At 48.4% G+C, this 20,846-nt stretch overlaps 1 protein-coding gene across 1 annotated transcript in view; it reads right to left on the bottom strand.

The window, feature by feature from the left end:
• Positions 1–20,603, bottom strand: part of arhgef3l (Rho guanine nucleotide exchange factor (GEF) 3, like) — a 32,107-nt gene extending 11,504 nt beyond the window's left edge. Inside the window, exons 1-9 of the mRNA XM_042299854.1 lie at positions 20,365–20,603; positions 19,254–19,305; positions 17,139–17,195; positions 16,290–16,349; positions 9,913–10,020; positions 6,432–6,590; positions 1,820–1,882; positions 825–921; positions 642–718 (exon numbers count right to left, since the gene is read on the bottom strand). Of these exons, the coding sequence (XP_042155788.1) occupies positions 642–718; positions 825–921; positions 1,820–1,882; positions 6,432–6,590; positions 9,913–10,020; positions 16,290–16,349; positions 17,139–17,195; positions 19,254–19,305; positions 20,365–20,408 (717 nt within the window). The 5' untranslated portion in view covers positions 20,409–20,603. The remainder of the gene's footprint in view (positions 1–641; positions 719–824; positions 922–1,819; positions 1,883–6,431; positions 6,591–9,912; positions 10,021–16,289; positions 16,350–17,138; positions 17,196–19,253; positions 19,306–20,364) is intronic.
• Positions 20,604–20,846: the final 243 nt, after the last annotated feature.

Here is a 20,846-nt window from a genome sequence, read left to right on the forward strand (position 1 = left end):
GGAGGGAGGGAGGGAAGGAGAATGGAGAAAGAGGGGGGAGGGAGGGAGGGAGAGAGGGAGGGAGGGAGAAATAAGAAGGGAGAAATAGAGGGGGGAGAGAGACAGAGGGAGGGAGAGATAGGGAGAGAAATAGAAGGAGAGAGGGAGGGAGGGAGGGAGGGAGGGAGGGAGGGAGGGAGAGGGAGGGAGGGAGGGAGGGAGGGAGGGAGGGAGGGAGGTGGAGGGAGGGAGGGAGAAATAAGGAGAAGAGGAGAAATAGAGGGAGGGGAGAGAAGATAAGGAGAAGGAGAAATAGAGGGGGGAGAGAGAGGGAGGGAGGGAGGGAGAGAGAGAGAGAGAAATAAGGAGAAGGGAGAAATAAGGGGGGAGAGACAGAGGGAGAGAGGGAGGGAGAGAGAAATAAGGAGAGAGAGAAATAGAGGGGGAGAGACAGAGGGAGAGAGGGAGGGAGGAGAAATAAGAGGGAGAAATAGAGGGGGAGGGAGGGAGGGAGGGAGGGGGGAGGGAGGAGAAATAAGGAGAAGAGAGAAATAGAGGGGGGAGAGACAGAGGGAGGGAGGGATGAAGACATGGTTCACAAAGTGCATTCCCTTCTCCCTCTTCTCTTTCAGTCCTCAGTTTCCATGGTGACGGTTTCTCACCCAATTGAAGAGTGTTACTCCAACTGCCCCAACAGTCTTTTCTGATCCTCTCAGGCGTTCCAGCCGAGCCAAGAGATCTACAACAAGACCAGAGCAAACAAACACAGAACCATCCAGATAAATACACCTTCAATCTGAATACAGACAGGAAATGAGACCTTAAAGAGGAGGATTGTGGGTTACCTTCGTGGAGAGGTATGAGAGAGTCCAGAGTACCAAAGATCTGCCCTAGTTCACTCTCCGTCATGATGTCCAACTTCAGCATGGGCTCATAGTACACCTGGAACACCACAGAGTTAGTTCCTAGAACACCTGGAACACCACAGAGTTGGTTCCTGGAACACCACAGAGTTAGTTCCTGGAACACCACAGAGTTAGTTCCTGGAACAACACAGAGTTGGTTCCTGGAACACCACAGAGTTAGTTCCTGGAACACCACAGAGTTAGTTCCTAGAATACCTGGAACAACACAGAGTTGGTTCCTAGAACACCTGGAACACCGCAGAGTTAGTTCCTGGAACACCACAGAGTTAGTTCCTGGAACACCACAGAGTTAGTTCCTGGAACACCGCAGAGTTAGTTCCTGGAACACCGCAGAGTTAGTTCCTGGAACACCACAGAGTTAGTTCCTGGAACACCACAGAGTTAGTTCCTGGAACACCACAGAGTTAGTTCCTGGAACACCACAGAGTTAGTTCCTGGAACACCACAGAGTTAGTTCCTGAACACCACAGAGTTAGTTCCTGGAACACCTTCAGAGTTAGTTCTGAACACCACAGAGTTAGTTCCTGGAACACCACAGAGTTAGTTCCTAGAACACCACAGAGTTAGTTCCTGGAACACCACAGAGTTAGTTCCTGGAACACCACAGAGTTAGTTCCTGGAACACCACAGAGTTAGTTCCTGGAACACCACAGAGTTAGTTCCTGGAACACCACAGAGTTAGTTCCTAGAACACCACAGAGTTAGTTCCTGGAACACCACAGAGTTAGTTCCTAGAACACCACAGAGTTAGTTCCTGGAACACCACAGAGTTAGTTCCTAGAATACCTGGAACAACACAGAGTTGGTTCCTAGAACACCTGGAACACCACAGAGTTAGTTCCTGGAACACCACAGAGTTAGTTCCTGGAACACCACAGAGTTAGTTCCTGGAACACCACAGAGTTGACAGGTACCTTTTTAACCAGACTGAGGTCCTCGATCAGCTGTCTCTCTCCCTCCGTCAACTCATAGATCACCTAGTAGAGGGGAGACACAGAGAGAGAGAGAGAGAAAGAGAGACACACAGAGAGACACACAGAGAGACACAGAGAGAGAGAGAGAGAGAGAGAGAGACAGAGCGAGAGAGACAGGGCGAGACACAGAGAGACACAGAGAGACACACAGAGAGTGAGAGAGACAGAGCGAGAGAGAGAGACACAGAGAGACACACAGAGAGAGAGAGAGAGAGAGAGAGAGAGAGAGAGAGAGAGAGAGAGACAGAGAGTTTATTTACTGAGCACTGACTTCTACATGAGAGGGGACACCAGTCTCATGGGTTACTAGACTGTAGATTATGTTTAAGTCTCATGGGTTACTAGACTGTAGATTATGTTTAAGTCTCATGGGTTACTAGACTGTAGATTCTGTTTAAGTCTCATGGGTTACTAGACTGTAGATTCTGTTAAAGCCTCACGGGTTACTAGACTGTAGATTCTGTTAAAGCCTCACGGGTTACTAGACTGTAGATTCTGTTAAAGCCTCATGGGTTACTAGACTGTAGATTCTGTTAAAGCCTCACGGGTTACTAGACTGTAGATTCTGTTAAAGCCTCACACTAGACTGTAGATTCTGTTAACCTCACGGGTTACTAGACTGTAGATTCTGTTAAAGCCTCAGGGTTACTAGACTGTAGATTCTGTTAAAGCCTCATGGGTTACTAGACTGTAGATTCTGTTAAAGCCTCACGGGTTACTAGACTGTAGATTCTGTTAAAGCCTCATGGGTTACTAGACTGTAGATTCTGTTAAAGCCTCACGGGTTACTAGACTGTAGATTCTGTTAAAGCCTCATGGGTTACTAGACTGTAGATTCTGTTAAAGCCTCACGGGTTACTAGACTGTAGATTCTGTTAAAGCCTCACGGGTTACTAGACTGTAGATTCTGTTAAAGCCTCACGGGTTACTAGACTGTAGATTCTGTTAAAGCCTCATGGGTTACTAGACTGTAGATTCTGTTAAAGCCTCACGGGTTACTAGACTGTAGATTCTGTTAAAGCCTCACAGATTCTGTTAAAGCCTCACGGGTTACTAGACTGTAGATTCTGTTAAAGCCTCACGGGTTACTAGACTGTAGATTCTGTTAAAGCCTCAGGGTTACTAGACTGTAGATTCTGTTAAAGCCTCACGGGTTACTAGACTGTAGATTCTGTTAAAGCCTCACGGGTTACTAGACTGTAGATTCTGTTAAAGCCTCAGGAGTTACTTAGACTGTAGATTCTGTTAAAGCCTCACGGGTTACTAGACTGTAGATTATGTTAAAGCCTCATGGGTTACTAGACTGTAGATTCTGTTAAAGCCTCACGGGTTACTAGACTGTAGATTATGTTAAAGCCTCACGGGTTACTAGACTGTAGATTCTGTTAAAGCCTCACGGGTTACTAGACTGTAGATTCTGTTAAAGCCTCATGGGTTACTAGACTGTAGATTCTGTTAAAGCCTCACGGGTTACTAGACTGTAGATTCTGTTAAAGCCTCACGGGTTACTAGACTGTAGATTCTGTTAAAGCCTCACACTAGACTGTAGATTCTGTTAAAGCCTCACGGGTTACTAGACTGTAGATTCTGTTAAAGCCTCATGGGTTACTAGACTGTAGATTCTGTTAAAGCCTCACGGGTTACTAGACTGTAGATTCTGTTAAAGCCTCACGGGTTACTAGACTGTAGATTCTGTTAAAGCCTCACGGGTTACTAGACTGTAGATTCTGTTAAAGCCTCACGGGTTACTAGACTGTAGATTATGTTAAAGCCTCATGGGTTACTAGACTGTAGATTCTGCCTCACGGGTTACTAGACTGTAGATTCTGTTAAAGCCTCACGGGTTACTAGACTGTAGATTCTGTTAAAGCCTCATGGGTTACTAGACTGTAGATTCTGTTAAAGCCTCACGGGTTACTAGACTGTAGATTCTGTTAAAGCCTCACGGGTTACTAGACTGTAGATTCTGTTAAAGCCTCACGGGTTACTAGACTGTAGATTCTGTTAAAGCCTCACGGGTTACTAGACTGTAGATTCTGTTAAAGCCTACACAACCATTGTTCACTGAAAACCAAAACACCTCATCACAAAAAAAATGCAAAAACACACAAACTTCCACAGAAACAGGCACACAGAGGTACCACAGTTGATCAGTTAGAATTTCTGAAACAGGAAGTTCTACCAGCTCACTTCCTCATTCATCTCACCCGGCAGAGGCCTTTAACAGGAAATGAAACCGCAACTGATGCCCCACCCAGACAGGACACCGTACAGTCTCTACTACCCTGTACCACACCACAGCCCCAGGCCTGGGTTAGATTACTCAGGCGTGTTTGTTAGTGTTGTGCTGGAACACAACATGCACACACTGGCCTGTAGCTCTCCACAACTACCATAGGAGACCACATGACCTGATGCAACGTCATAAACAAGTCTACAACCACATCCCAAGCTCCTAACTTTCTCCCTGAGTGCATCCCAACATTATCTCCCTTCTCCCAAAGTGTTCACTACTTCCCACAAACCTAATAGTGTTCACTACTTCCTACAAACCTAATAGTGTTCACTACTCCCTACAAACCTAATAGTGTTCACTACTTCCTACAAACCTAATAGTGTGCACTACTTCCTACAAACCTAATAGTGTTCACTACTCCCTACAAACCTAATAGTGTTCACTACTTCCTACAAACCTAATAGTGTGCACTACTTCCTACAAACCTAATAGTGTTCACTACTCCCTACAAACCTAATAGTGTTCACTACTTCCTACAAACCTAATAGTGTTCACTACTTCCTACAAACCTAATAGTGTTCACTACTCCCTACAAACCTAATAGTGTTCACTACTTCCTACAAACCTAATAGTGTTCACTACTTCCTACAAACCTAATAGTGTTCACTACTCCCTACAAACCTAAAGGCAGTGGATTGGTGTAGACACAGACTAGTGGATTGGTGTAGACACAGACTAGTGGATTGGCGTAGACACAGACTAGTGGATTGGTGTAGACACAGACTAGTGGATTGTGTAGACTCGGACTAGTGTAGACACAGACTAGTGGATTGGTGTAAACAGACTAATGGTTGTTCACAGACTAGTGGATTGGTGTAGACACAGACTAGTGGAAACCAGAATGGATTGTTAGACACAGACTAGTGGATTGGTAGACAAACCTAATGGATTGTGTAGACACAGACTAGTGGATTGGTGTAAACAGACTAGTGGTTGTGTAGACACAGACTAGTGGATTGGTGTAGACACAGACTAGTGGATTGGTGTAGACACGGACAAACCAGACTAGTGGATTGGTGTAGACACAGACTTCCTACAAACAGACTAATGGTTGTTCACAGACTAGTGGATTGGTGTAGACACAGACTAGTGGATTGGTGTAGACAAACTAGTGGATTGGTGTAGACACAGACTAGTGTTGGTGTAGACACAGACTAGTGGATTGGTGTAGACACAGACTAGTGGATTGGTGTAGACACAGACTAGTGGAAACACAGACTAGTGGATTGGTGTAGACACAGACTAGTGGATTGGTGTAGACACAGACTAGTGGATTGGTGTAGACACAGACTAGTGGATTGGTGTAGACACAGACTAGTGGATTGGTGTAGACACAGACTAGTGGATTGGTGTAGACACAGACTAGTGTAGACACAGACTAGTGGATTGGTGTAGACACAGACTAGTGGATTGGTATAGACACAGACTAGTGGATTGGTGTAGACACAGACTAGTGGATTGGTGTAGACACAGACTAGTGGATTGGTGTAGACACAGACTAGTGGATTGGTGTAGACACAGACTAGTGGATTGGTGTAGACACAGACTAGTGGATTGGTGTAGACACAGACTAGTGGATTGGTGTAGACACGGACTAGTGGATTGTGGACACAGACTTGGATTGTAGACACAGACTAGTGGATTGGTGTAGACACAGACTAGTGGATTGGTGTAGACACAGACTAGTGGATTGGTGTAGACACAGACTAGTGGATTGGTGTAGACACAGACTAGTGGATTGACACAGACTAGTGGATTGGTAGACACAGACTAGTGGATTGGTGTAGACACAGACTAGTGGATTGGTGTAGACACAGACTAGTGGATTGGTGTAGACACAGACTAGTGGATTGGTATAGACACAGACTAGTGGATTGGTGTAGACACAGACTAGTGGATTGGTGTAGATACGGACTAGTGGATTGGTGTAGACACAGACTAGTGGATTGGTGTAGACACAGACTAGTGGATTGGTGTAGACACAGACTAGTGGATTGGTGTAGACACAGACTAGTGGATTGGTGTAGACACAGACTAGTGGATTGGTGTAGACACGGCAGTTTACTTTTGTTTTCAAATCAGTGAAGGAAAGAGAACGAGTGCACACTTTGGGAGGAAGGAGAAATAATTGGAACCCCTGACCTCCAACCCCTGACCTCCAACCCCTGACCTCCAACCCCTGACCTCCAACCCATGACCTCCAACCCATGACCTCCAACCCATGACCTCCAACCCCTGTAAGACTAAACCCCTGACCTCTTGTCGTTTGATCTCCTTGGCCGTGAGGTCGTGACTGTCCACTGTGTCACTCCAGCATTGGCTACTGCGTCGCCGCGGGAACGACGAGGCCTTCTGCCGCGAGCGAATAGGAGCAGGGGGCAAAGGTCGTGCCTCTGTCCGGAAACTGATGGACCTCTGAGGGGAGAGAGACACACACTAAGAGATGAGACATGCATATTACACATATTTGAATTTAGACATTTAGAATTTAGTTTCCTCAATCTCTGGTGTACTAGAGCGGACTTCCCCAATGCTAGTCTGGAAGGTTGTGCGTGTGTATACTTATGTGTAAGAGAGTGTGTGTGTTTTTTATTTTTTTTATTTAACCAGGTAGGGTAGTTGAGAACAAGTTCTCATTTACAACTGCGACCTGGCCAAGATAAAGCATAGCAGTGCGACACAAACAACAACACAGAGTTACACATGGAATAAACAAACATACAGTCAACAATACAATAGAAGAAGTCTATATACAGTGTGTGCAAATGAGGCAGGATAAGGGAGTTAAGGCAATAAATAGGCCATGGTGGCGAAATAATTACAATATAGCAATTAAACACTGGAATGATAGATGTGCAGAAGATGAGTGTACAAGTAGAGATACTGGGGTGCAAAGGAGCAAAATAAATAAAATAAATAACAGTATGGGGATGAGGTAGTTGGATGGGCTATTTACAGATGGGCTATGAGCAGGTGCAGTGAGCTGCTCTGACAGCTGGTGCTTAAAGCTTGTGAGGGAGATATGAGTCTCCAGCGTCAGTGATTTTTGCAGTGTGTTCCAGTCATTGGCAGCAGAGAAAGGCGACCGAAGTAGGAATAGGCTTTGAGGGTGACCAGTGAGATATACCTGCTGGAGCGCGTGCTATGTGTGGGTGCTGCTATGGTGACCAGTGAGCTGAGATAAAGTAGGGCTTTACCTAGCAAAGACTTATAGATGACCTGGAGCCAGTGGGTTTGGCGAAGAATATGAAGCGAGGTCCAGCCAACGAGAGCATACAGGTCGCAGTGGTGGGTAGTATATGGGGATTTGGTGGCAAAACGGATGGCACTGTGATAGACTGCATCCAATTTGTTGAGCAGCGTGTTGGAGGCTATTTTGTAAATGACATCGCCAAAGTCAAGGATCGGTAGGATAGTCAGTTTTACAAGGGTATGTTTGGCAGCATGAGTGAAGGATGCTTTGTTGCGAAATAGGAAGCCAATTCTAGATTTAATTTTGGATTGGAGATGTTTAATGTGAGTCTGGAAGGAGAGTTTACAGTCTAAGTCAGAACCGTCCAGAGTAGTGATGCTAGTCGTGCGGGAGGGTGTGGGCAGCGATCGATTGAAGAGCATACATTTAGTTTTACTTGCATTTAAGAGCAGTTGGAGGCCACGGAAGCTCGTCTGGAGGTTAGTTAACACAGTGTCCAAAGAAGGGCCAGAAGTATACAGAATGGTGTCGTCTGCGTAGAGGTGGATCAAAGAATCACCTGCAGCAAGAGCGACATCATTGATGTATACAGAGAAAAGAGTCGGCCCAAGGCTGGAACCCTGTGGCACCCCCATAGAGACTGCCAGAGGTCCGGACAACAGGCCCTCCGATTTGACACACTGAACTCGGTCTGAGAAGTAGTTGGTGAACCAGCCCAGGCAGTCATTTGAGAAACCAAGGCTGTTGAGTCTGCTGATAAGAATGTGGAGATTGACAGAGTCGAAAGCCTTGGCCAGGTCGATGAATACAGCTGCACAGTATTGTCTCTTATCGATATTTAGGACCTGGAGCGTGGCTGAGGTGCACCCATGAACAGCTCTGAAACCAGATTACATAGCGGAGAAGGTACGGTGAGATTCGAAATGGTCATTGATTGGTTTGTTAACTTGGCTTTTGAAGACCTTAGAAAGGCAGGGTAGGATAGATATAGGTCTGTAGCAGTTTGGATCTAGAGTGTCTCCCCCTTTGAAGAGGGGGATGACCGCGACAGCTTTCCAATCTTTGGGGATCTCAGACGTTACAAAAGAGAGGTTGAACAGGCTAGTAATAGGGGTTGCAACAATTTTGGCTGATCATTTTAGAAAGAGAGGGTCCAGATTGTCTAGCCCAGCTGATTTGTAGGGGTCCAGATTTTGCAGCTCTTTCAGAACATCAGCTATCTGGATTTGTGTGAAGGAGAAATGGGGAAGGCTTGGGCAAGTTGCTGTGGGGGGTACAGGGCTGTTGACCGGGGTAGGGGTAGCCAGGTGGAAAGCATGGCCAGTTATAGAAAAATGCTTATTGAAATTCTCAATTATCACGGATTTATCGGTGGTGACAGTGTTTCCTATCGTATGCTCTAGACAGCTAGCGGGCCGTGGCTAGCAGGCTAGCAGATAGGCATTCAGGGGACGTCGCGACGGAGGAGCCAGCTGAAAAACCACCTCGGGCGAATTACGTCGGTAGTCCAGTCGGCGGGGCTCCACGTCGACAGTACATGGGGTCCAGGCAAATTGGCAAAATAGGTATTGTAGCCCAAGGAGTGGTTGATGGACCTCTTTGGCTAGCCGGGAGATGGGCCAAGCAAAGGCTAGCTCCAGGCTAATTGGTTCTTGCTTCAGGACAGAGACGTTAGCCAGGAGAGGCCACTCGAATAGCAGCTTGCTAGCTGCGTAGATCCAGGTGATAAGGTTCAGAGCCTGCCGTAGGAATCCGGAGATATGGAGAAAAAAAATACGTCTGATTTGCTCTGGTTTGAATCGCACTGTGCAGACTGGCAAGAGTTGTCCGGGCTAAAGGTTAGCTGAGGACCACTAGCAGTAGCTAGTTAGCTGGCTAGCTTCTGTTGAGGGTTCCGGTTCTGAGGTAAAGAAAATAGCAGATCCATACCACATTGGGTGAGGCGGATTGCAGGAGAGTATGTTGAAGTTGAGGTTAAGAAAAATACTTTAAAAGGGTATGTGAAGAAAAAAGATATAAAAGATCTATTCATGGGACACGACAAGACAAGACAAAAGACGTCTGACTGCTACGCCATCTTGGATTCAGCCATTGTATTCGTGTTCTCTGTGTGTGTGTGTTCTCTGTGTGTGTGTGTTCTCTCTGTGCGTGTGTGTTCTCTCTGTGCGTGTGTGTTCTCTCTGTGCGTGTGTGTGTGTGTTCTCTCTGTGCGTGTGTGTTCTCTCTGTGCGTGTGTGTGCTCTCTGTGTGTGTGTGTGTTCTCTCTGTGTGTGTGTGTGTTCTCTCTGTGCGTGTGTGTGTTCTCTCTGTGCGTGTGTTCTCTCTGTGCGTGTGTGTTCTCTCTGTGCGTGTGTGTTCTCTCTGTGTGTGTGTTCTCTCTGTGCGTGTGTGTTCTCTCTGTGCGTGTGTGTTCTCTCTGTGCGTGTGTGTTCTCTCTGTGCGTGTGTGTGCTCTCTGTGCGTGTGTGTTCTCTCTGTGTGTGTGTGTGTGTGCGTATTCTCTCTGTGCGTGCGTGTTCTCTCTGTGTGTGTGTGTGCGTGTTACCGTTATGCTCTTTCCCAGGCGTTTCAGGGCAGGTGTTTTGACTGGGGTGATGATGCCTGTGACTCCTCCACCTTTCCCCACTGGCTTAACCCTTTTATTACTGGGCTCCTGCAGAGACGCGGAACATACAGTACCTCAGAGACGTGGAACATACAGTACCTCAGAGACATGGAACATACAGTACCTCAGAGACGTGGAACATCCAGTACCTCAGAGACGCGGAACATACAGTACCTCAGAGACACGGAACATACAGTACCTCAGAGACATGGAACATACAGTACCTCAGAGACGTGGAACATACGGAACATCCCCCCTAGCCGTTAGACTACACCTCCCCATGGTTGACGTCATCCCCTAGCCGTTAGACTACACCTCCCCATGGTTGACGTCATCCCCCTAGCCGTTAGACTACACCTCCCCATGGTTGACGTCATCCCCTAGCCGTTAGACTACACCTCCCCATGGTTGACTACACCTCCCCATGGTTGACGTCATCCCCTAGCCGTTAGACTACACCTCCCCATGGTTGACTACACCTCCCGATGGTTGACCCCCCTTAGACTACACCTCCCCATGGTTGACGTCCTCCCCTTAGACTACACCTCCCCATGGTTGACGTCATCCCCTTAGTCGTTAGACTACACCTCCCCATGGTTGACATCATCCCCTAGCCGTTAGACTACACCTCCCCATGGTTGACATCATCCCCTAGCCGTTAGACTACACCTCCCCATGATTGACGTCATCCCCTTAGACTACACCTCCCCATGGTTGAAGTCATCCCCTTAGACTACACCTCCCCATGGTTGACGTCATCCCCTTAGACTACACCTCCCCATGGTTGACGTCATCCCCTTAGACTACACCTCCCCATGGTTGACATCATCCCCTTAGACTACACCTCCCCATGGTTGACATCATCCCCTTAGACTACACCTCCCCATGGTTGACATCATCCCCTTAGACTACACCTCGCCATGGTTGACGTCATCCCCCTAGCCGTTAGACTACACCTCCCCATGGTTGACGTCATCCCCTTAGACTACACCTCCCCATGGTTGATGTCATCCCCTAGCCGTTAGACTACACCTCCCCATGGTTGACTACACCTCCCCATGGTTGACGTCATCCCCTTAGACTACACCTCCCCATGGTTGACATCACCCCATTAGACTACATCTCCCCATGGTTGACGTCATCCCCTTAGACTACACCTCCCCATGGTTGACGTCATCCCCTTAGACTACACCTCCCCATGGTTGACTTCATCCCCTTAGACTACACCTCCCCATGGTTGACGTCATCCCCTTAGACTACACCTCCCCATGGTTGACTACACCTCCCCATGGTTGACGTCATCCCCTTAGACTACACCTCCCCATGGTTGACTACACCTCCCCATGGTTGATGTCATCCGCTTAGACTACACCTCCCCATGGTTGATGTCATCCCCTAGCCGTTAGACTACACCTCCCCATGGTTGATGTCATCCCCTTAGTCGTTAGACTACATCTCCCCATGGTTGACGTCATCCCCTTAGACTACACCTCCCCATGGTTGACTACACCTCCCCATGGTTGATGTCATCCCTTTAGACTACACCTCCCCATGGTTGATGTCATCCCCTTAGACTACACCTCCCCATGGTTGACATCATCCCCTTAGACTACACCTCCCCATGGTTGACTTCATCCCCTTAGACTACACCTCCCCATGGTTGACGTCATCCCCTTAGACTACACCTCCCCATGGTTGACTACACCTCCCCATGGTTGACGTCATCCCCTTAGACTACACCTCCCCATGGTTGACGCCATCCCCTTAGTCGTTGACTACACCTCCCCATGGTTGACATCATCCCCTTAGACTACACCTCCCCATGGTTGACATCATCCCCCGTTAGACTACACCTCCCCATGATTGACTATCCCCTTAGACTACACCTCCCCATGGTTGAAGTCATCCCCTTAGACTACACCTCCCCATGGTTGACGTCATCCCCTTAGACTACACCTCCCCATGGTTGACGTCATCCCCTTAGACTACACCTCCCCATGGTTGACATCATCCCCTTAGACTACACCTCCCCATGGTTGACATCATCCCACCTCCCCATGGTTGACATCATCCCCTCCACCTCCCCATGGTTGACATCATCCCCTTAGACTACACCTCCCCATGGTTGACATCATCCCCTTAGACTACACCTCCCCATGGTTGATGTCATCCCCTAGCCATTAGACTACACCTCCCCATGGTTGACGTCATCCCCTTAGACTACACCTCCCCATGGTTGACTACACCTCCCCATGGTTGACGTCATCCCCTTAGACTACACCTCCCCATGGTTGACGTCATCCCCATTAGACTACACCTCCCCATGGTTGACGTCATCCCCTTAGACTACACCTCCCCATGGTTGACTTCATCCCCTTAGACTACACCTCCCCATGGTTGACATCATCCCCTTAGACTACACCTCGCCATGGTTGACGTCATCCCCCTAGCCGTTAGACTACACCTCCCCATGGTTGACGTCATCCCCTTAGACTACACCTCCCCATGGTTGATGTCATCCCCTAGCCGTTAGACTACACCTCCCCATGGTTGACTACACCTCCCCATGGTTGACGTCATCCCCCCATGGTTGACTACACCTCCCCATGGTTGACATCACCCCATTAGACTACATCTCCCCATGGTTGACGTCATCCCCTTAGACTACACCTCCCCATGGTTGACGTCATCCCCTTAGACTACACCTCCCCATGGTTGACTTCATCCCCTTAGACTACACCTCCCCATGGTTGACGTCATCCCCTTAGACTACACCTCCCCATGGTTGACTACACCTCCCCATGGTTGACGTCATCCCCTTAGACTACACCTCCCCATGGTTGACTACACCTCCCCATGGTTGATGTCATCCCCTTAGACTACACCTCCCCATGGTTGATGTCATCCCCTAGCCGTTAGACTACACCTCCCCATGGTTGACGTCATCCCCTTAGTCTACTACATCTCCCCATGGTTGACGCCATCCCCTTAGACTACACCTCCCCATGGTTGACTACACCTCCCCATGGTTGACGTCATCCCTTTAGACTACACCTCCCCATGGTTGACGTCATCCCCTTAGACTACACCTCCCCATGGTTGACATCATCCCCTTAGACTACACCTCCCCATGGTTGACTTCATCCCCTTAGACTACACCTCCCCATGGTTGACGTCATCCCCTTAGACTACACCTCCCCATGGTTGACTACACCTCCCCATGGTTGACGTCATCCCCTTAGACTACACCTCCCCATGGTTGACGTCATCCCCTTAGTCGTTAGACTACACCTCCCCATGGTTGACATCATCCCCTAGCCGTTAGACTACACCTCCCCATGGTTGACATCATCCCCTTTAGACTACACCTCCCCATGATTGACGTCATCCCCTTAGACTACACCTCCCCATGGTTGAAGTCATCCCCTTAGACTACACCTCCCCATGGTTGACGATCCCCTAGACTACACCTCCCCATGGTTGACGTCATCCCCTTAGACTACACCTCCCCATGGTTGACATCATCCCCTTAGACTACACCTCCCCATGGTTGACATCATCCCCTTAGACTACACCTCCCCATGGTTGACATCATCCCCTTAGACTACACCTCGTCATGGTTGACGTCATCCCCCTAGCCGTTAGACTACACCTCCCCATGGTTGACGTCATCCCCTTAGACTACACCTCCCCATGGTTGATGTCATCCCCTAGCCATTAGACTACACCTCCCCATGGTTGACGTCATCCCCTTAGACTACACCTCCCCATGGTTGACTACACCTCCCCATGGTTGACGTCATCCCCTTAGACTACACCTCCCCATGGTTGACATCACCCCATTAGACTACATCTCCCCATGGTTGACGTCATCCCCTTAGACTACACCTCCCCATGGTTGACTTCATCCCCTTAGACTACACCTCCCCATGGTTGACGTCATCCCCTTAGACTACACCTCCCCATGGTTGACTACACCTCCCCATGGTTGACGTCATCCCCTTAGACTACACCTCCCCATGGTTGACTACATCCCCATGGTTGATGTCATCCCCTTAGACTACACTCCCCATGGTTGATGTCATCCCCTAGCCGTTAGACTACACCTCCCCATGGTTGACGTCATCCCCTTAGACTACACCTCCCCATGGTTGACTACACCTCCCCATGGTTGATGTCATCCCCTTAGACTACACCTCCCCATGGTTGATGTCATCCCCTCTACACCTCCCCATGGTTGACGTCATCCCCTTAGTCGTTAGACTACATCTCCCCATGGTTGACGTCATCCCCTTAGACTACACCTCCCCATGGTTGACTACACCTCCCCATGGTTGACGTCATCCCCTTAGACTACACCTCCCCATGGTTGACGTCATCCCCTTAGACTACACCTCCCCATGGTTGACATCATCCCCTTAGACTACACCTCCCCATGGTTGACGTCATCCCCTTAGACTACACCTCCCCATGGTTGACATCATCCCCTTAGACTACACCTCCCCATGGTTGATGTCATCCCCTAGCCGTTAGACTACACCTCCCCATGGTTGACGTCATCCCCTTAGTCTAGACTACATCTCCCCATGGTTGATGTCATCCCCTTAGACTACACCTCCCCATGGTTGACGTCATCCCCTTAGTCGTTAGACTACATCTCCCCATGGTTGACGTCATCCCCTTAGACTACACCTCCCCATGGTTGACTACACATCCCCATGGTTGACGTCATCCCCTTAGACTACTACATCTCCCCATGGTTGACGTCATCCCCTTAGACTACACCTCCCCATGGTTGACGTCATCCCCTTAGACTACACCTCCCCATGGTTGACATCATCCCCTTAGACTACACCTCCCCATGGTTGACTTCATCCCCTTAGACTACACCTCCCCATGGTTGACGTCATCCCCTTAGACTACACCTCCCCATGGTTGACTACACCTCCCCATGGTTGACGTCCCCCTTAGACTACACCTCCCCATGGTTGACGTCATCCCCTTAGACTACACCTCCCCATGGTTGACGTCATCCCCTAGCCGTTAGACTACACCTCCCCATGGTTGACATCATCCCCCTAGCCGTTAGACTACACCTCCCCATGGTTGACGCATCCCCTTAGACTACACCTCCCCATGGTTGACGTCATCCCCTTAGACTACACCTCCCCATGGTTGACGTCATCCCCTTAGACTACACCTCCCCATGGTTGACGTCATCCCCTTAGACTACACCTCCCCATGGTTGACATGATCCCCTTAGACTACACCTCCCCATGGTTGACGTCATCCCCTTAGACTACACCTCCCCATGGTTGACGTCATCCCCTTAGACTACACCTCCCCATGGTTGACATCATCCCCTTAGACTACACCTCCCCATGGTTGACGTCATCCCTTAGAAACTACACCTCCCCATGGTTGACATCATCCCCTTAGACTACACCTCCCCATGGTTGATGTCATCCCCAGCCGTTTACTGACTACACCTCCCCATGGTTGACGCATCCCCTTAGAGACTACATCTCCCCATGGTTGACGTCATCCCCTTAAACACCTCCCCATGGTTGATACACCTCCCCATGGTTGACGTCATCCCCTTAGTCGTTAGACTACATCTCCCATGGTTGACGAATCATCCCCTTAGACTACACCTCCCCATGGTTGACATCATCCCCTTAGACTACACCTCCCCATGGTTGACATCATCCCCTTAGACTACACCTCCCCATGGTTGACTTCATCCCCTTAGACTACACCTCCCCATGGTTGACGTCATCCCCTTAGACTACACCTCCCCATGGTTGACTACACCTCCCCATGGTTGACGCTCATCTCCTTAGACTACACCTCCCCATGGTTGACGTCATCCCCTTAGACTACACCTCCCCATGGTTGACGTCATCCCCTAGCCGTTAGACTACACCTCCCCATGGTTGACATCATCCCCTAGCCGTTAGACTACACCTCCCCATGGTTGACGTCATCCCCTTAGACTACACCTCCCCATGGTTGACGTCATCCCCTTAGACTACACCTCCCCATGGTTGACGTCATCCCCTTAGACTACACCTCCCCATGGTTGACATCATCCCCTTAGACTACACCTCCCCATGGTTGACGTCATCCCCTTAGACTACACCTCCCCATGGTTGACATCATCCCCTTAGACTACACCTCCCCATGGTTGACGTCATCCCCTTAGACTACACCTCCCCATGGTTGACGTCATCCCCTTAGACTACACCTCCCCATGGTTGACATCATCCCCTTAGACTACACCTCCCCATGGTTGACACGTCATACAGCACACACACCTCAGAGTCCTTCATCAGGTCTGACGTCATATCGTCATCATCGTCATCATCCTCGTCATCCTGCCAGAAATAACCAATCACAGAAGAGAATGAAGTCAGTCAAAATCAAAGTTTACTGGTCACGTACACATGCAGCAAGATGATTAAACCAGAAAATAGATATAAATCAATTAAGAAATATCAGAACGAGCAAAGTCAGAGACCAGAATATAAATATATACATATATATAATATCAATCAATCAACGAGCTAGAGGGAGATAGAGACAGAAAGAGGAGAGATGGCCTAGGGACAGAGACAGAAGATATTGTTGCAGGCTCAGTTCCTGTTTCCTGTGCGAGTCTCTAGAAGAGGAAGAGGAAGACGAGTTGAGTCGAATCTGAAATGGCTGCCGGTAACACTTAGTTACCACGTCTACTACAGCTGCTAGTGACTGAAACACAATCTATTTATATTGTGTGTGTGTGTGTGTGTGTGTGTGTGTGTGTGTGTGTGTGTGTGTGTGCGTGCGCGTGTGTGTGAGCACCATAATGAAAACATAATCCTGTCCGTTCAGCTATCGGCGATGAAGAGAGGAAAACACGTTTCAGTAGAGACAGAGAGCAGAGATGAACAGAGTGTTCAGTGTTTCTGTCTCAACAGCCTGTTCTGCTGAGGTTTCTGTCTCTGTTCGAGTCTGTGGCTGCAGAGGCGACGCTCAGTTTCCGCTACAACAGACAGAGAGCGAGAAAGAGATTGATGAAGAGAAGGAGAGAGAGAAACAGCGAGAGGAAAAGAGAGAGCCGGGACGTGTATAACAGAGATAGAGAGCGAGATGTAGATAGGTTTCTGAGACGGCATATCACTCACTCGGTCCTCTGTGATTCTGACGATGGTCTCAGAACCTGGATCCTGCTTCCTCTTTTTCTACACAGACACAAACTAACTTAGTGATAGACAGAGACCAATCAGGGGTTCTCAGTGGTTAGTATATCAATATCAAATCATTTCTGATAACTATGAAGTACCTGCCTGAGATAACTATGAAGTACCTGACTGAGATAACTATGAAGTACCTGCCTGAGATAACTATGAAGTACCTGACTGAGATAACTATGAAGTACCTGACTGAGATAACTATGAAGTACCTGACTGAGATAACTATGAAGTACCTGACTGTGAAGTACCTGACTGAGATAACTATGAAGTACCTGACTGAGATACCTATGAAGTACCTGACTGAGATAACTATGAAGTACCTGACTGAGATAACTATGAAGTACCTGCCTGAGATAACTATGAAGTACCTGACTGAGATAACTATGAAGTACCTGACTGAGATAACTATGAAGTACCTGACTGAGATAACTATGAAGTACCTGACTGAGATACCTATGAAGTACCTGACTGTGAAGTACCTGACTGAGATAACTATGAAGTACCTGACTGAGCTACCTATGAAGTACCTGACTGTGAAGTACCTGACTGAGATACCTATGAAGTACCTGACTAAGATAACTATGAAGTACCTTACTATGAAGTACCTGACTGTGAAGTACCTGACTGAGATAACTATGAAGTACCTGACTGAGATAACTATGAAGTACCTGACTGAGATAAATAACTATGAAGTACCTGACTGAGATAACTATGAAGTACCTGACTGAGATAAATAACTATGAAGTACCTGACTATGAAGAACCTGACTGTGATTGTTTTCAATTAAAATGGTAAAAAATAAACCAAAAATGGCATCATAACACAAATTACCACTGGATTGAATATTACTAACAGCAGATGAAATAACTTTTGACCAAGGGATCCGTGGAATAAGATTAAAGTGTATAATACAATGTAATTAACCTGCTATTTCTGTTCTTAACCCTGGGCAACATGGGTATGAGAGGCTCACAGGGATAGTGGTATCCACAGTACTTTTTTTAATAACATAAATGTACTGTTCTTTAAGCTTTAAAACTGCAAAGTTCTCTCTGCCTCGTGGCAAAATGTGTAGAAATTGCAGGATATTTAGCTTCAAAAGCTGCAACGACAAATCTCTCTCTGCCCCATGACAACAAAATTGTGTGGATTTAGCAGGAAATGAGTTTGAGAAGCGCTAAATGTTCTCTCCAATGCCAAGAGGAAAGCCATCTCAAAGGTATTTCTCTGGACCCTAGACTTGGTTCGTCCAGCCATGCAGTCATCATAGTAAATAAAACTCCTTGTAGACTATTTATTACTATACTTGGTTCTGATTATGATGGGGGGGTCCTGCTCACATTAGAGGGGGGTCCCCTGATGAATGTCCTGCTCACATTAGAGGGGGGTCCCCCTGATGAATGTCCTGCTCACATTAGAGGGGGTCCCCTGATGAATGTCCTGCTCACATTAGAGGGGGGTCCCCTGATGAATGTCCTGCTCACATTAGAGGGGGGTCCCCTGATGAATGTCCTGCTCACATTAGAGGGGGGGTCCCCTGATGAATGTCCTGCTCACATTAGAGGGGGTCCCCTGATGAATGTCCTGTTCACATTAGAGGGGGGTCCCCTGATGAATGTCCTGCTCACATTAGAGGGGGGGTCCCCTGATGAATGTCCTGCTCACATTAGAGGGGGGTCCCCTGATGAATGTCCTGCTCACATTAGAGGGGGTCCTGCTCACATTAGAGGGGGGTCCTGCTCACATTAGAGGGGGGTCCTGCTCACATTAGAGGGGGGGGTCCTGCTCACATTAGAGGGGGTCCTGCTCACATTAGAGGGGGGGGTCCTGCTCACATTAGAGGGGGGGGTCCCCTGATGAATGTCCTGCTCACATTAGAGGGGGGTCCTGCTCACATGAGGGGGGTCCTGCTCATTAGAGGGGGGTCCCCTGATGAATGTCCTGCTCACATTAGAGGTAAGCAACAGTGTTACGTTCCCCAGTTTATGTGTTGTAGTTTGTGTATTTGCATGTGTTTATTTCAGGTAATAAAGGTGATAAACTTACTCCTGCATGGTCTGGTGGGCTGGTGGAGTGGGTAGCCCTTTGTACATCAGACCTACAAAACACATCAAACAGACACAGAAAGACAAGAGGCAGAATGATGTTAAACTTGCACGTCATTGTTAATATGGTCATTAGAGCAGAAGACAGAAAGCGCAGTGAGAAGTAAAACCAGGAAACTACCTACACCTTTAGACGAACCCCAGGCCTCGTCCCAATACTATTAACATGCAGCCCTCCTCCGGGGCCCCGTCCCAATACTAATAACATGCAGCCCTCCTCCAGGGCCCCGTCCCAATAATAATAACATGCAGCCCTCCTCCGGGGCCTCGTCCCAATACTATTAACATGCAGCCCTCCTCCAGGGCTCCGTCCCAATACTACTAACATGCAGCCCTCCTCCAGGGCCCCGTCCCAATACTACTAACATGCAGCCCTCCTCCAGGGCCCCGTCCCAATACTACTAACATGCAGCCCTCCTCCAGGGCCTCGTCCCAATACTACTAACATGCAGCCCTCCTCCAGGGCCTCGTCTCAATACTACTAACATGCAGCCCTCCTCCAGGGCCTCGTCCCAATACTACTAACATGCAGCCCTCCTCCAGGGCCTCGTCCCAATACTACTAACATGCAGCCCTCCTCCAGGGCCTCGTCCCAATACTACTAACATGCAGCCCTCCTCCAGGGCCTCGTCCCAATACTACTAACATGCAGCCCTCCTCCAGGGCCTCGTCTCAATACTACTAACATGCAGCCCTCCTCCAGGGCCTCGTCCCAATACTACTAACATGCAGCCCTCCTCCAGGGCCTCGTCCCAATACTACTAACATGCAGCCCTCCTCCAGGGCCTCGTCTCAATACTACTAACATGCAGCCCTCCTCTCACTTCTTCCTTGTTGTATCTCTAATATGCGCTGACATGAAAAAGTAAAAGTGTCTGGTCCATCTTCAATAGTCAGTAAGACCAAGGAAGTAGGATAGGCATTTGAGATATTGGTACAAGGTCCATTTTAATAACACCAGCAGACAAAACCTCGTAACAATGCTCTATATGACATCGAGTAGGGTGAGAGAGGAAAGAGAGAGCTCAGTGAGGGGAAACAAGAGAACATACCAGGAAGTCCGAGTGTAGCCTTCAGTCTCATCTCTCTCCATCATCCCTTGATTTCTCTCTCATCAAAGCATTGTCTCCAACACACAGACCATCCTCCCAAGACACTCTAAAACACAAGATAAAACAACAACTGGATCCTAACCTCAGTCCTCTCCTCCTTCCAATACGCTCACCTGTCGCTCATCTATTCTGGTTCTTCACAGAGACGGCGAGAGAGAGAGAGAGAGAACAGACTCCTCCCTTCCTCCCCCTCTCTTCCCCTTGCTCTCTCGTACCAAAACCACATCCTCTGACAGAACATCTTCATGTATCCGCTGTGATCGGTTTCCAACACGAGGCTCAGACAACTGAACCCTGTGAACGCTACTGACTCACACTGTACAGATGACTGGTCAATGAAATGCATCAGAAATACCGATCCTAGAGCCATGACAGTGTTGTCAGACACAGGAAGTGAGCCAGTTGGCCTAGTTCACGACCTG

Source organism: Oncorhynchus tshawytscha, linkage group LG16 (assembly GCF_018296145.1).
Source record: "Oncorhynchus tshawytscha isolate Ot180627B linkage group LG16, Otsh_v2.0, whole genome shotgun sequence".
Classification (NCBI taxonomy): Eukaryota; Metazoa; Chordata; class Actinopteri; order Salmoniformes; family Salmonidae; genus Oncorhynchus; species Oncorhynchus tshawytscha.